Source organism: Oncorhynchus nerka, linkage group LG28 (genome assembly GCF_034236695.1).
Source record: "Oncorhynchus nerka isolate Pitt River linkage group LG28, Oner_Uvic_2.0, whole genome shotgun sequence".
In the NCBI taxonomy this organism is placed as follows: domain Eukaryota; kingdom Metazoa; phylum Chordata; class Actinopteri; order Salmoniformes; family Salmonidae; genus Oncorhynchus; species Oncorhynchus nerka.
Window position 1 is genome coordinate 78,538,039 of NC_088423.1, and position 13,395 is coordinate 78,551,433.

The window sequence follows — 13,395 nt, forward strand, 5'->3', positions numbered from 1 at the left end:
AATGATAGTCCCACTAAGCTCAAACCAGATGGGATGGGGTATCGCTGCAGAATGCTGTGTTAGCCATGCTGGTTAAGTGTGCCTCGAATTCTAAATAAATCACAGACAGTGTCACCAGCAATGCACCATCAAACCATCACACCTCCTCCATGCTTCACGGTGGGAACTACACATGTGGAGATAATCCGTTCACCTACTCTGCGTCTCACAAAGACCCGGTGGTTGGAACCAAAAATAAAAAATTTGGACTCATCAGACCAAAGGACAGATTTCCACTGGTCTAGTGTCCATTGCTCGTGTTTCTTGGACCAAGCAAATCTATTCTTCTTATTAGTGTCCTTTTAGTAGTGGTTTCTTTTCAGTAATTTGACCATGAAGGCCTGATTCACGCAGTCTACTCTGAGCAGTTGATGTTGAGATGTGACTGTTACTTGAACTCTGAAGCATTTATTGGGGATGCAATTTCAGAATTTCTGACATTTTCCAGATTGTCTAACCTTCATGTCTTAAAGTAATGATGGACTGTCGTTTCTCTTTGCTTATTTGAGCTGATCTTGCTATAATATGGACTTGGTCTTTTACCAAATAGGGCTATCTTCTGTATACCACCCCACCTTGTCACAACACAACTGATTAGCTCAAACGTATTAAGAAGGCAATAAATTCCACAAATTAACTTTAAGAAGGCACACCTGTTAATGGAAATGCATTCCAGGTGCCTACCTTATGAAGCTGGTTGAGAGAATGCGGGTGGCTACTTTGAAGAATCTCAAATTTGATTTGTTTAACACTTTTTTGGTTACTTCATGGTTCCATATGTGTTATTTCATAGTTTTGACATCTTCACCATTATTCTACAATGTAGAAAATAGTCCAAATAAAGAAAAAGCCTTGAATGAGTAGGTGTGTCCAAACTTTTGACTGGTATGTCTGAATATGCTCTGACCTTTGAAACGGAGTTAAAAACTGTCCATTGAGGACCTGCCCTGTCAATATTTGTAATCTAAAAAATGTGTGATTTGTTAGACGTGTTGGTCTGGGAATCAGATAAATTATATCTCAGATGAATGACTCCCTGCAGAGGGAGAGTCTCTCATACATTCATCTGTGGGGACAAATTAATGATCACTAGAGCTATTAAATAGAGTCATGGATGAAGAGGCTTCTCCAAGCTATTTGTTTAAAGACAAAATGGCTGTCATTTCGACTCTCAAGGGGAACCCAGCCTGCCTCCGATTCAGAGAGCCTCACTTAGTTACACTCCCCTCTCCATGAAAATATGTGGGTGTTAAAAACATATTGAAAACCCCTCCCTGTAGTCTTCCTTCCCTCTGTGGAGGAACTCAGTAATGAATTTAAATGTTTATTTTTTATTTCACCTTTATTTAACCAGGTAGGCAAGTTGAGAACAAGGTGTCAATTACAACTGCGACCTGGCCAAGATAAAGCAACGCAGTTCGACACATACAACAACACAGAGTTACACATGGAGTAAAACAAACATACAGTCAATAATACAGTAGAAACATACGTCTATATACGATGTGAGCAAATGAGGTGAGATAAGGAAGGTAAAGGCAATAAATAGGCCATGGCGGCGAAGTAAATACAATATAGCAAGTAAAACACTGGAGTGGTAGATTTGACAGTAGATGAGTGTGCAAAGTAGAAATGCTGGGGTGCAAAGGAGCAAAATAAATAAATAAATACAGTAGGGGAAGGGGTAGTTGTTTGGGCTATATATAGATGGGCTATGTACAGGTGCAGTGATTTGTGAGGGAGATAAGTGTTTCCAGTTTGAGATTTTTGTAGTTCGTTCCAGTCAATGGCAGCAGAGAACTGGAAGGAGAGGCGGCCAAAGGAGGAATTGGCTTTGGGGGTGACAAGTGAGATATACCTGCTGGAACGCGTGCTACGGGTGGGTGCTGCTATGGTGACCAGCGAGCAGAGATAAGGTGGGACTTTACCTAGCAGGGTCTTGTAGATGACCTGGAGCCAGTGGGTTTGGCGACGAGTATGAAGCGAGGGCCAGCCAACGAGAGCGTACAGGTCGCAGTGGTGGGTAGTATATGGGGCTTTGGTGACAAAAAGTGTTGGAGGCTATTTTGTAAATGACATTGCCGAAGTCGAGGATTGGTAAGATGGTCAGTTTTACGAGGGGATGTTTGGCAGCATGGGTGAAGGATGCTTTGTTGCGAAATAGGAAGCCAATTCTAGATTTAACTTTGGATTTGAGATGTTTTATGTGAGTCTGGAAGGAGAGTTTACAGTCGAACCAGACACCTATGTATTTGTAGTTGTCCACATATTCTAAGCCAGAACCGTCCAGAGTAGTGATGCTGGACGGCCGGACAGGTGCAAGCAGCAATCGGTTGAAGAGCATGCATTTAGTTTTACTTGCATTTAAGAGCAGTTGGAGACCACGGAAGGAGAGTTGTATGGCATTGAAGCTCGTCTGGAGGGTTGTTAACATAGTGTCCAAAGAAGGGCCAGAAGTATACAGAATGGTGTCGTCTGCGTAGAGGTGGATCAGAGACTCACCAGCAGCAAGAGCGACTAATGGTCATTTGAATGCTTTCACTAGTATCACTCAGGTGGGGAAAAAAGGTTATTTCTCTCAAATGTTGTGCACAAATTTGTTTACATCCCTGTTAGTGAGAATTTCTGTTTTGCCAAGATACTCCATACACCTGACAGGTGTGGCATATCAAGAAACTGATTAAACAGCATGATCATTACACAGGTGAAACTTGTGCTGGGGACAATAGAAGCCACTCTAAAATGTGCAGTTTTGTCACTCAACACAATGAGACATGTCTCAAGTTTTGTGGGAGCGTGCAATTGGCATGCTGACTGCAGGAATGTCCACCAGAGCTGTTGCCAGAGAATGTTATGTTAATTTCTCTACCATAAACTGCCTCTAGGCCCACCCATGGCCTCTCCCCTTCACAGTCATGTGAAATCCATAGAAAATTCATTCATTCATTTCAACTGACTGATTTCCTTATATGAACTGTAACTCAGTAAAATTGTTGAATTGTTGCATGTGGCGTTTATATTTTTGTTCAGTATATTAGCTTGTCACTAACCATGTCACACTGAGCTGATTAATCATGTCAGTTGTTTCTAATGTCCAGGGGTTGGTGTGATATAAATGCCAGGTTTGGCCAATGTCTTTAGCCTAGGTAACTGTAAAGTGCCTCTGTTATAGTCCAGTAATCCTGTTGACCTCTATCGCCTCTCACCCCTCACAGAGAGGCAGTCAGAGAGAGACCAGAAATGTCAGTGCAGCAGGCGGTACCACAGACCAACCACGTTAACAACAACACCAGTAAGAGCCCCTCCCAGTCGCGTTCAGGGAGCCTCCAGCGGCCCGAGAGAGAGGAGCCTCCGGAGGGGGAGATCCGACTGAGACAGGGGGACGAGGAGAGGTACGTGTTGGAGGCTCCTAGAAAACTCAGCCATCCAGCCACGGAGGTAGAGGTGGACAGGCTCTCCCCAGACACTCTCCCTGGACCCTCACACCCCAGGAATGGCCAGGCCCACAAAGTCCTCGCCACGCTGCCCCCTGAGCAGAATGGGAACGTTGTGTATAAGAGGGGCCTTGTCCCACGGACAGCCACAGAGAAGCAGGTGCAGAGGAAGACTGCTCTGGCTCAGGTGGAGCACTGGGTCAATGTACAGAAGGGAGATCCCAAGAGGTCAGTCAGAAGACCTACATTACTCATCTAATCTTTACTCTTATCCTGAGCATAATATTAACCTTATCCTTAGCTTCAGCGATGATAACCCTAACCATCACAGGAGGTTGGTGGCACCTTAATTATGGAGAACGGGTTCGCTGTAATGGTGGGAGCAGAGTAGGTGGAATGGTATCAAATACATCACACACATGGTTTCTATGTGTTTGAAGCCATTCCCTTTTTTCCATTCCGGACATTATTATGATCCGTTCTCCCCTTAGCAGCCTACTGTGCTAACTATAGCCTCAGCCCATTCCCCAATATCAACCATTCAATTGACATACGGTAATATAACAAACTTTTTATAAATGTCTCCCCCTGGTGGCGATTGTGAATGTCTCAGCTCTGAACTGCTTTTTCACTGTAACGTTTGTTGAAATAAAGTGGTCATGCCTGAATGGCTTTTGATACTTTACTTAAATGCACTTTAGTTACAACTCCGTATTGATGCTCATTTATGTACCTGGTGAAATAAGTAGACTGCACAGTTTGTAAAAGGCTCTATCCCTGTTTCCTAACCTTAGCAACACACCTACTACTGAGTACGCCCTCCCCCTCCCTCGGCGGACGCCTCCCCTGCAGCCTAAGGCCGTGGTAGTAGAGGCCTGCCAGACATTGCCAAAGACTCCCAGACTCCCGTCAGGCGGGAGCTCCCCTTCGGCGCCCCGCAACCTGCCCAGCGACTACAAATACGCCCACGACCGGCTCAGCCACTTCCGCATGTCCACCGATGAGCGCATGGCCACTAAGGAGGGCATGGTATGGCAGCTGTATGAGTGGCAGCAGCGCCAGCAGTTCCGCCACGGCAGCCCCACGGCGCCCATCTACACCGGGCCAGACTTTCTGGACACCTCCTCCTTCAGGGTCACTGTGGAGATGCCTCGCTCCATCTCTGTGCCCCCTTCCCCCTGTGAAGTCCCCCCATCTGTCCCCACCTTCAAACCACTGTCCCCCCACAGGCCACACACCCCCTCAGACAGGGTGACGGTCAGGCCGCTGGATGAGGTGCCACCTGGGGAGTCGCCCACCGGCTCCAGTTCTCCTAGACGGGTGTTTTCTCAGCTCTCTAAGGTAGGACTCTGACTCACTGGGGTTTAAAGGGTTAAGGAGGCTGGTCACAAGACTAAATGTTTCACAGCTAAGGAACGTTCATCTTTCATAAAAGGGTTTAATTCTCACAGTTACTGAGGTCATTTTGTTTGTAGTGAATTTCCAATTCATCTCTGTCTTAGAGGAATAATAACTTTGACACATTAACCGTTAGAGAAAGGGCCAACCATGGGAAGATGAGCATGAGAAGTAGCCCTGCTGTAACTTCCCGGCATCTTCACTTTGATGCCGGTCACAAGCTCCGAAGGATTCACACAGTCCACACCCAGGCCCTCTACACAGGTGGTAGGGTGTGTGTGTGACTGGGAGCCTCCCCATCGCCCATTCCTCCCATCTCCCAGGCCGGCCCGGCCCAGTCTCCGGGCTCAGACACACACCAGCCTGTGTGGCCGTGTGTGTGCAAGTGTGTGACCCCCTGTTACAAGGCACTGTCCTGCGCCATCCGCACCCTGTGCTGTCTCCCTGCCGGCTGCCACACCCCCCCCACATGTGAGGCTGTCTTTACAAGGCTGCACCACACCAGCCTCCACGCAGCCCTTATCGCAAGCCCACTGTCCTCACACCAAGTAAACAGAATGTCCCAGCCTCTGTTTCCTCATCATTCACCCATAACGCAAAGTCACTAATTATGTGTCTCAAATAGAACACTGCCGCTCCGCTCGCTCACAGAATAATCATAAACACTCAGAGGAAAAGTATTTTTTATTTTTTATGAGCCACCGTGTGTGTGTGAGACCATCCAAGAAAGCAATGGTTTATGGGTACTACATTTAGTCTGCAGATGAACTTTGTTTTGGTGGATCCAACATCTTTTAGACTGGTGATGTCTTTTTGGCTTGAGTGTGTATTTCAGGGCTGTGTTCCATGTACCTCTATGGAATATCACACAAGTGTGTGTGTGTGTGTGTGTGTGTGTGTGTTATTAGCAGCTAATTCAATTTGCCCAGGGCCTCTCAGCCCCCTGTAAACATCTCCACTGTATCTCAACCATCAGCAACGGTCTCTTTCTTCTGATCTTACATTTAAATTAAAAACCTATTATACAGCAAAAAAAGATTAGCTTGGGAATCTCTGAGGGAATGGCTCACAGTGCTTCTCTCGCTGATAGCAAACAAATGTTATTTTAAGAAGGCAGGTTGGGGATAATTTATGTGTAGTTAATTCAATCTCTCGTTGTTTGTGTCCTTTTAAGGTTCCGTGAAGGGCCTAGCCAAGGAATTCTGTGTGTTAAGCAAAAATGTCAAACCTTCCAAACCCTGTAGCAACTTCAACTGGGGGCTTTATTTCAAATAAGAGGAGGAAGGATGGAAATAAATACATGGATAGAAGAAAAATCTGCTGTGTGCACAAATGAGTTTGTAAAGTTGCAGGCTTTCCCTTTAAGTTTGGGGTGTTACATATCAGAATGCCCAGTAGCGGGGACAGAAAGCCAGGAACGATCTGAACCACATTGCAGGCATATTCATCCTTGCAAATGTTAATTTATGATTTGCCATTCTGTTTGATCTGTGAAATGGGATATGTAGCCTAATAACTTGTTGATGTCTTTGTTTTCCCACAGACTAGTCAGCTGGAGAGACGGTCAATGCCAGCCATGGGCTACATCACACACACAGTCAGCGCACCAAGCTTGCATGGGAAAACGGTACAGCTTCTGTCTTGTTCATTTATCTTCATCACACACCCAGTTTAAACTATTCTCTGCTTTATATTCGGACTATTAAAGATTAATGCTGAAGGGAACTTCAATGTAATACATTTCAGTCAGAAAGCAGCACCATTTTCAGCTGGTGGATTCAGTGCTGTTCTGCTCTGAAGGGCCTTGTGTGGGTGGCGGGGAGAGAAGAGCAGGTATTGTGGTAGGATGCCTTGGCCCACAGCTCTCTGGGGCCTGAAGAGCTGAGCCCTCACTGCTGCCGCCCTGGTGGCCAGGTGTTGAAGTGCTCTCTCTCTGTCCCTCCCTCTCTTCCTCTCCCTGGCCTGGGCCTGACCTTACTGCAGCCGGAGGAGTTGACCCTGCTGCTCATTCAGCTCAGGAGTCACCAGGCCAAGATGGCTGGTGTCCATGGTGACGCCCTCCACCACCTACATCACAACGGCTTCCTAGGCCCCAGCCTGCAGGTCAGGCCCCCTCGTATCCTCCCCCCTGCAGCCGCCCTGCTGCTCTGCAGCCCCACTCCAATGAATCGTGGATCCCCAGCCCCCAGACAAATCCCCATCACCCGCAGTCTGTGTCTCTGCTAGTGTTTTGGTCCCAGCTCCATCCTTCATTGGACTGTGTGGTGTGTTGGTCGTGTCTTATTGTACTAGTGGCTTAGGTGCTCCCCTGTTAGCATGGACTGTCTGCAGCTATAGATACACCAGCCTGTGTTGTGTTTGAATGGACGGCCGCACTCATCTGTCGGCATAATGTAGCACTCCGTTGAGCCTTACAGAGACGTGTTTCATTTGATTTGTTAAAAACAAACATCATGTTGCTCCCAAGCTTCATATCAAGCATGTTGCTTGTTGACTATGCACCGTGCCTGTCTTCACATACATATACTGTAGCCTTATCTTCTGTTTGAGCTCTTTGCAAACCTGGATAACTACAATGACAAAATGTATTTTTGACTTTTCTTACACATTTCCCCTCTAAGTCCTGGTTGTGTTGAACTGTGTGTATCTGAGAGGTCACTCCTATTAGTGTAAAGTGATCCTGGGTATACAGGCTGGCTCAGGAGTGTGTCTCCCTAGAGCAGGGGTAGGCAACTAGATTCAGCCGCGGGACGATTTTTGTTGGAGCGAAGGGTCAGGGGGGCTGGAACTTAATTATAATAATTTGTACACTGAAAATGTTATTCTATTTGAAGTAATACCTTGATTACACAGAGTCATGATCACATGTCTCTTTTTATTTTATTTGTGGGAAAACTTGGGAACAGATTTCCTAAATTAAACTGAATTCCTTGTGATTTTACAGTCTCTTTTTATTTTATTTGTGGGAATACTTGAGAACAGATTTCCTAAATTAAACTGAATTCCTGGTGATTTTACAGTCTCTTTTTATTTTATTTGTGGGAATACTTGGGAACAGATTTCCTAAATTAAACTGAATTCCTGGTGATTTTACAGTCTCTTTTTTGACCAAAAAAATCTATCCAATAAAAAATATGCCTGTTGCCGACCCCTGCCCTAGAAGAGCCAGTCCAAACACAGTGCACTGCTCTGATCTCAGACCTGCACAACCACAGTGAAGCTGTAAAGGTGCTCAATGACAACCACCGTCTCTCTCCATCAACACTTATGTTCTGTTCATCCTCATGTAGACATCATTCACCCGTGCCAGAGATTTGGCGGCCCTATGAAATGCTTAAGCTATTTGTGTAAGCGTCCCTAAACTATTTAGATAGCAGGCTTACACTAAAATCTAGTTTGGTGTAAATTATCATAATATAACTGAATCAATCTGCCTGATTTTTCTGTTCTGTTTTGCCTCACTAATATTCATTTGCCTGTGGTGATATGATCTCTCCAATGAGAATGAAGTAGAGATATAGAGTTGTGCTGTAACAGCACCTGACTAGTCTTCCTATACTATAGCCTCCTAGCATCCTTTGCAGCTTTCCGTCTTGTGATCTGTCTCTCCACTCCTCATTGTCTGTCAGGCAGATGATACTTACATGCAACTGAAGAAGGACCTGGATTATCTAGATCTGAAGGTGGGCCCCAAGAGAAAAGATCATGTAAATGATGATTTATCTCTCTTCCTCCTCTCTCCTCTGTAGCCTGCATCCTGCTCTTCCTTCCACTGTCTACAGTGTCAGCCTCTTCCTCATTCACACACCTCCTTCTGCTGCTCTCTCCTCTCCTTTCTGACCTCGTTCCTCAGGGCTGTGTGGTTTAGGTTGATGTTGGAATTTAAACTGTCTTCTGTGTGTTTTAACCACTGTTGTTTTTGTTACTAATGCTCTGTATACTGAGAATAATGCTATGCTGCATTCATCTGTGTGTCTTTACTATCAATGCAGCAAAGAAAACAACTTGAGTGCAATATGACCTTAGACATAAAATTATATGATTATTGGCTACAGTATAAATTATAACATTTTCTATATTGTGTCAAAGCTAGCTATCCTTGCAATTGGATAAAATCACATTGGGAATAGTACATATTCACCCTGAAAACATGGGGCCAAAATATCATACCTCCACTGATGGGAACTGAAGTTTCAAGCAGCACAGTACTACATGTCAAAAACTATGTTTTGCATCATGTATATTTCACTTCCCATCAGACAGTGCTGTTAAAAGAGACCTACAATGGGCACGTTCGACATTGCAGCCGACTTTAAAGGCGAGCCGAGACTGACTGATCTACAAATCACCTTGTATCCTACAGTAAATAACTACACAATATTATTTGTAGATCAGTCAGTCAGTCACAATTTACCCATGATACATCACGGATTTGATGCACTCGAACCCGGAAAATATCTTGCTGCTGTGCGGCTTCATATACACTACCGGTCAAAAGTTTTAGAACACCTCATTCAATGGTTTTTCTTTATTTTGACTATTTTCTACATTGTAGAATAATGGTGAACACATCAGAACTATGAAATAACACATGGAATCATGTAGTAACCAAAAAAGTTGAACGACAGTCCATCATTACTTCAAGACCTGAAGATTAGTCAATACGGAAAATTTCAAGAACTTTGATAGTTTCTTCAAGTGCAGTCGCAAAAACCATCAAGCACTATGATGTAACTGGCTCTCATGAGGACCAACACAGGAATGGAAGACCCAGAGTTACCTCTGCTGCAGAGGATAAGTTCATTAGAGTTACCAGCCTCAGAAATTCTAGCCCAAATAAATGCTTCACAGAGTTCAAGTAACATCTCAACATCAACTGTTCAGAAGAGACTGTGTGAATCAGGCCTTCATGGTCAAATTGCTGCAAAGAAACCAATAAGAAGAAGAGACTTGCTTGGGCCAAGAAACACGAGCAATGGACATTAGACCGGTGGAAATTTGTCCTTTGGTCTGATGAGTCCAAAGTCTAGATTCTTGGTTCCAACCGCTGTGTCTTTGTGAGACGCGGTGTGGGTGAACGGATGATCTCCGCATGTATATTTCCCACCGTGAAGCATGGAGGAGGTGTGATGGTGTGGGGGTGAACGGATGATCTCCGCATGTATATTTCCCCATCGTAAAGCATGGAGGAGGTGTGATGGTGTGGGGGTGAACGGATGATCTCCGCATGTATATTTCCCATCGTAAAGCATGGAGGAGGTGTGATGGTGTGGGGGTGAACGGATGATCTCCGCATGTATATTTCCCCATCGTAAAGCATGGAGGAGGTGTGATGGTGTGGGGGTGAACGGATGATCTCCGCATGTATATTTCCCCATCGTAAAGCATGGAGGAGGTGTGATGGTGTGGGGGTGAACGGATGATCTCCGCATGTATATTTCCCCATCGTAAAGCATGGAGGAGGTGTGATGGTGTGGGGGTGAACGGATGATCTCCGCATGTATATTTCCCCATCGTAAAGCATGGAGGAGGTGTGATGGTGTGGGGGTGAACGGATGATCTCCGCATGTATATTTCCCCATCGTAAAGCATGGAGGAGGTGTGATGGTGTGGGGGTGAACGGATGATCTCCGCATGTATATTTCCCCATCGTAAAGCATGGAGGAGGTGTGATGGTGTGGGGGTGAACGGATGATCTCCGCATGTATATTTCCCCATCGTAAAGCATGGAGGAGGTGTGATGGTGTGGGGGTGAACGGATGATCTCCGCATGTATATTTCCCATCGTAAAGCATGGAGGAGGTGTGATGGTGTGGGGGTGAACGGATGATCTCCGCATGTATATTTCCCCATCGTAAAGCATGGAGGAGGTGTGATGGTGTGGGGGTGAACGGATGATCTCCGCATGTATATTTCCCCATCGTAAAGCATGGAGGAGAGGTGTGATGGTGTGGGGTGAACGGATGATCTCCGCATGTATATTTCCCCATCGTAAAGCATGGAGGAGGTGTGATGGTGTGGGGGTGAACGGATGATCTCCGCATGTATATTTCCCCATCGTAAAGCATGGAGGAGGTGTGATGGTGTGGGGGTGAACGGATGATCTCCGCATGTATATTTCCCCATCGTAAAGCATGGAGGAGGTGTGATGGTGTGGGGGTGCTTTGCTGGTGACACTGTCTGTTATTTATTTAGAGTTCCAGGCTCATTTAACCAGCATGGCTACCACAGCATTCTGCAGCGATATACCATCCCATCTGGGCTTACTTTTTTTTCAACAGGACAATGACACAACACACCTCCAGGCTGTGTACGGGCTATTTTACTAAGAAGGAGAGTGATGGAGTGCTGCATCAGATGACCTGGCCTCCACAATCACCCAACCTCAACCAAATTGAGATGTTTGGGATGAGTCAGACAGCAGAGTAAAGGAAAAGCAGCCAACAAGTTCTCAGCATACGTGGGAACTCGTTCAAGACTGTTGGAAAAGCATTCCAGGTGAAGCTAGTTGAGAGAATGCCAAGAGTGTGCAAAGCTGTCAAGGCAAAGGGTGGCTATTTGAAGAATCTCAAACATATTTGTTTACCACATGATTCCATATGTGTTATTCGTTTAGTTTGATGTCTTCACTATTATTCTACAATGTGGAAAATAGTAAAAAAATAAAGAAAAAACCCTTGAATGTGTAGGTGTTCTAAAACCTTTTACTGGTAGTGTAAGTCTAATGCCAGCTTCATCAGAATGACCTTGAATGACCTTGTGTGTTGTAATGATTCTACATTCTGCTATCAGCAATTCTCTTCCATTAACAACAGTACAAAGCATCTGATCTTCCTGAAGTGATTTGTATGTATAACACCACAAACCTTAATTAACCTTCTGTTTCTTGGAGTGGGGAGTTCTATTATCGATGTGTACATTCTGATGTAACACCTCTCTATTTCCTGTTTTAAAACAGATCAAAAGTATTGACCCGTTGATCGTTATGGTACACAATGTGTTAGAAAACACCCCTCCTGGTTTTGGGTCCAGTTGGAATGTAAGGATGGTGTGCATACAAAGAGATTCCACTGCTTCTCCTAATAGAATGTGTATAATGCACTCCTCTGTGTGTATGTGTATAATCACTGCCTGTGTTTGCTGTGATGAATGGCCATGTTAGAAGAGAGACCCACCTGTGACTGTAGTGCATAGCTTTGCCTGCTGGGTACTGTAGTCCATCATGGTGATGCTGTGTCAGTGTGTGCTGACTGACTGATGTGGACTCTGTCTCTGCTCTCTGTGAGAGGGAGTCCCATTGCATGCTGTTGAACCCTGGATTGCACTTTGTTTCAAAGCCTTTCTTTTCCTTGGTTTGTCTTGTAACCACTAAAGAGACGACCCAAGGGTGGTCTTTGAGAAACGTCAAAACTGATTATCATTTAACAGAATCAGAGCTATAAGGTCAGATACATAACGTGTGCTTTGGTTATAATTGTAAACACACCTACATCTCTATGCTCTTTGAAATGGATCAGCAGAAATCATTAGCTCTGTTTGGGTATTAAGTCAATTCAAATCTCTTAGCGAAAGACACTGAAGACACTTAGTGAAAGACACTGAACTATATCTTCTATTTATATCAATTCTCACTGGGCCAGTTCACTGACGTCTCTGAGATATGTATTTGGCCACGTCTGATTTATCACTGTAACAGAGAGGATCTGAAGGAGGTGCCATATTTCCTGCTAGTTCCTCCCTTTCTCTTGGTTCATAAAGAGGACACGGTCGTTAACTAAACCCACGGACACACTGCCAGGAAAGAGCAGCTTTGTGGTTCTCCGTTGTGGCCTCTCTCTTAAATGCACAGATGCTGTTTTTGACCATAGAATATTTGCACAGCTTTTAAAGCAGTCGTATTGCATTGTCTTGTGCACACTACTACCCACGTCTTCTTTGTTGAATCATTCTTTGCATAGCTGTTCTACATTGTGGTTTCTGCCATCCTAATGTCCTTAGCAAGGTCTCATGCTGTTGCTTGATAATTGCTGTATGTTGTTGTTGTTGAATGTTATCTATTGAAGTTGGTTTTAATATTTAGGGTAGTTGAACTTTTTTTTGCAACTATTGCTGGGAAAAGTAAGGTTGTATTTGTGCCTTTGGGGCATTGCAGGTTACAGGCCGTGAAACTCTAAAAGACAGACCATCGAGACCTGTTAAGATAGCAGAGAGCGATGTTGATGTAAGTATACCGGCCCCCACCCCCCCCTAACCAAAACTTGTCTGATAAACACCCAGTGTATCCATCTCTCTCCTTCAACGTCTATCGTTTTTCACATCTTATAACCCACTACAGAGACAGTGAACTGAGGATTTGAGAAGTTGGTATTGTGTAGTTGTGGTAAACAGAGGGTGTGTAGGGAGGGAACGGAGCAGAGCGAAGATGCAGCACTGTGGGGACAAGACAACTTCACTGTTAAAGCCTGAGAGTATCGACAAGGGACTTTATTTCCAGCTTTCAATTTAAAAGGAAAAATACAATAAA

The 13,395-nt window shown here is 44.8% G+C and overlaps 1 protein-coding gene across 9 annotated transcripts in view; it reads left to right on the plus strand.

Moving 5' to 3' along the window:
* The window catches only part of LOC115122284 (pleckstrin homology domain-containing family A member 7-like), a 180,599-nt gene that overhangs the window by 129,374 nt on the left and 37,830 nt on the right, over window positions 1-13,395 (plus strand). For 4 of the 9 annotated variants that reach the window (XM_065013139.1, XM_065013146.1, XM_065013147.1 and 1 more), the window contains 6 exons: window positions 3,255-3,701; window positions 4,268-4,814; window positions 6,415-6,498; window positions 8,501-8,578; window positions 11,830-11,910; window positions 13,024-13,092. In XM_065013139.1, the coding sequence (XP_064869211.1) occupies window positions 3,255-3,701; window positions 4,268-4,814; window positions 6,415-6,498; window positions 8,501-8,578; window positions 11,830-11,910; window positions 13,024-13,092 (1,306 nt within the window). The remainder of the gene's footprint in view (window positions 1-3,254; window positions 3,702-4,267; window positions 4,815-6,414; window positions 6,499-8,500; window positions 8,579-11,829; window positions 11,911-13,023; window positions 13,093-13,395) is intronic. The other 5 variants (XM_065013140.1, XM_065013141.1, XM_065013142.1 and 2 more) reach the window with 5 other exon arrangements.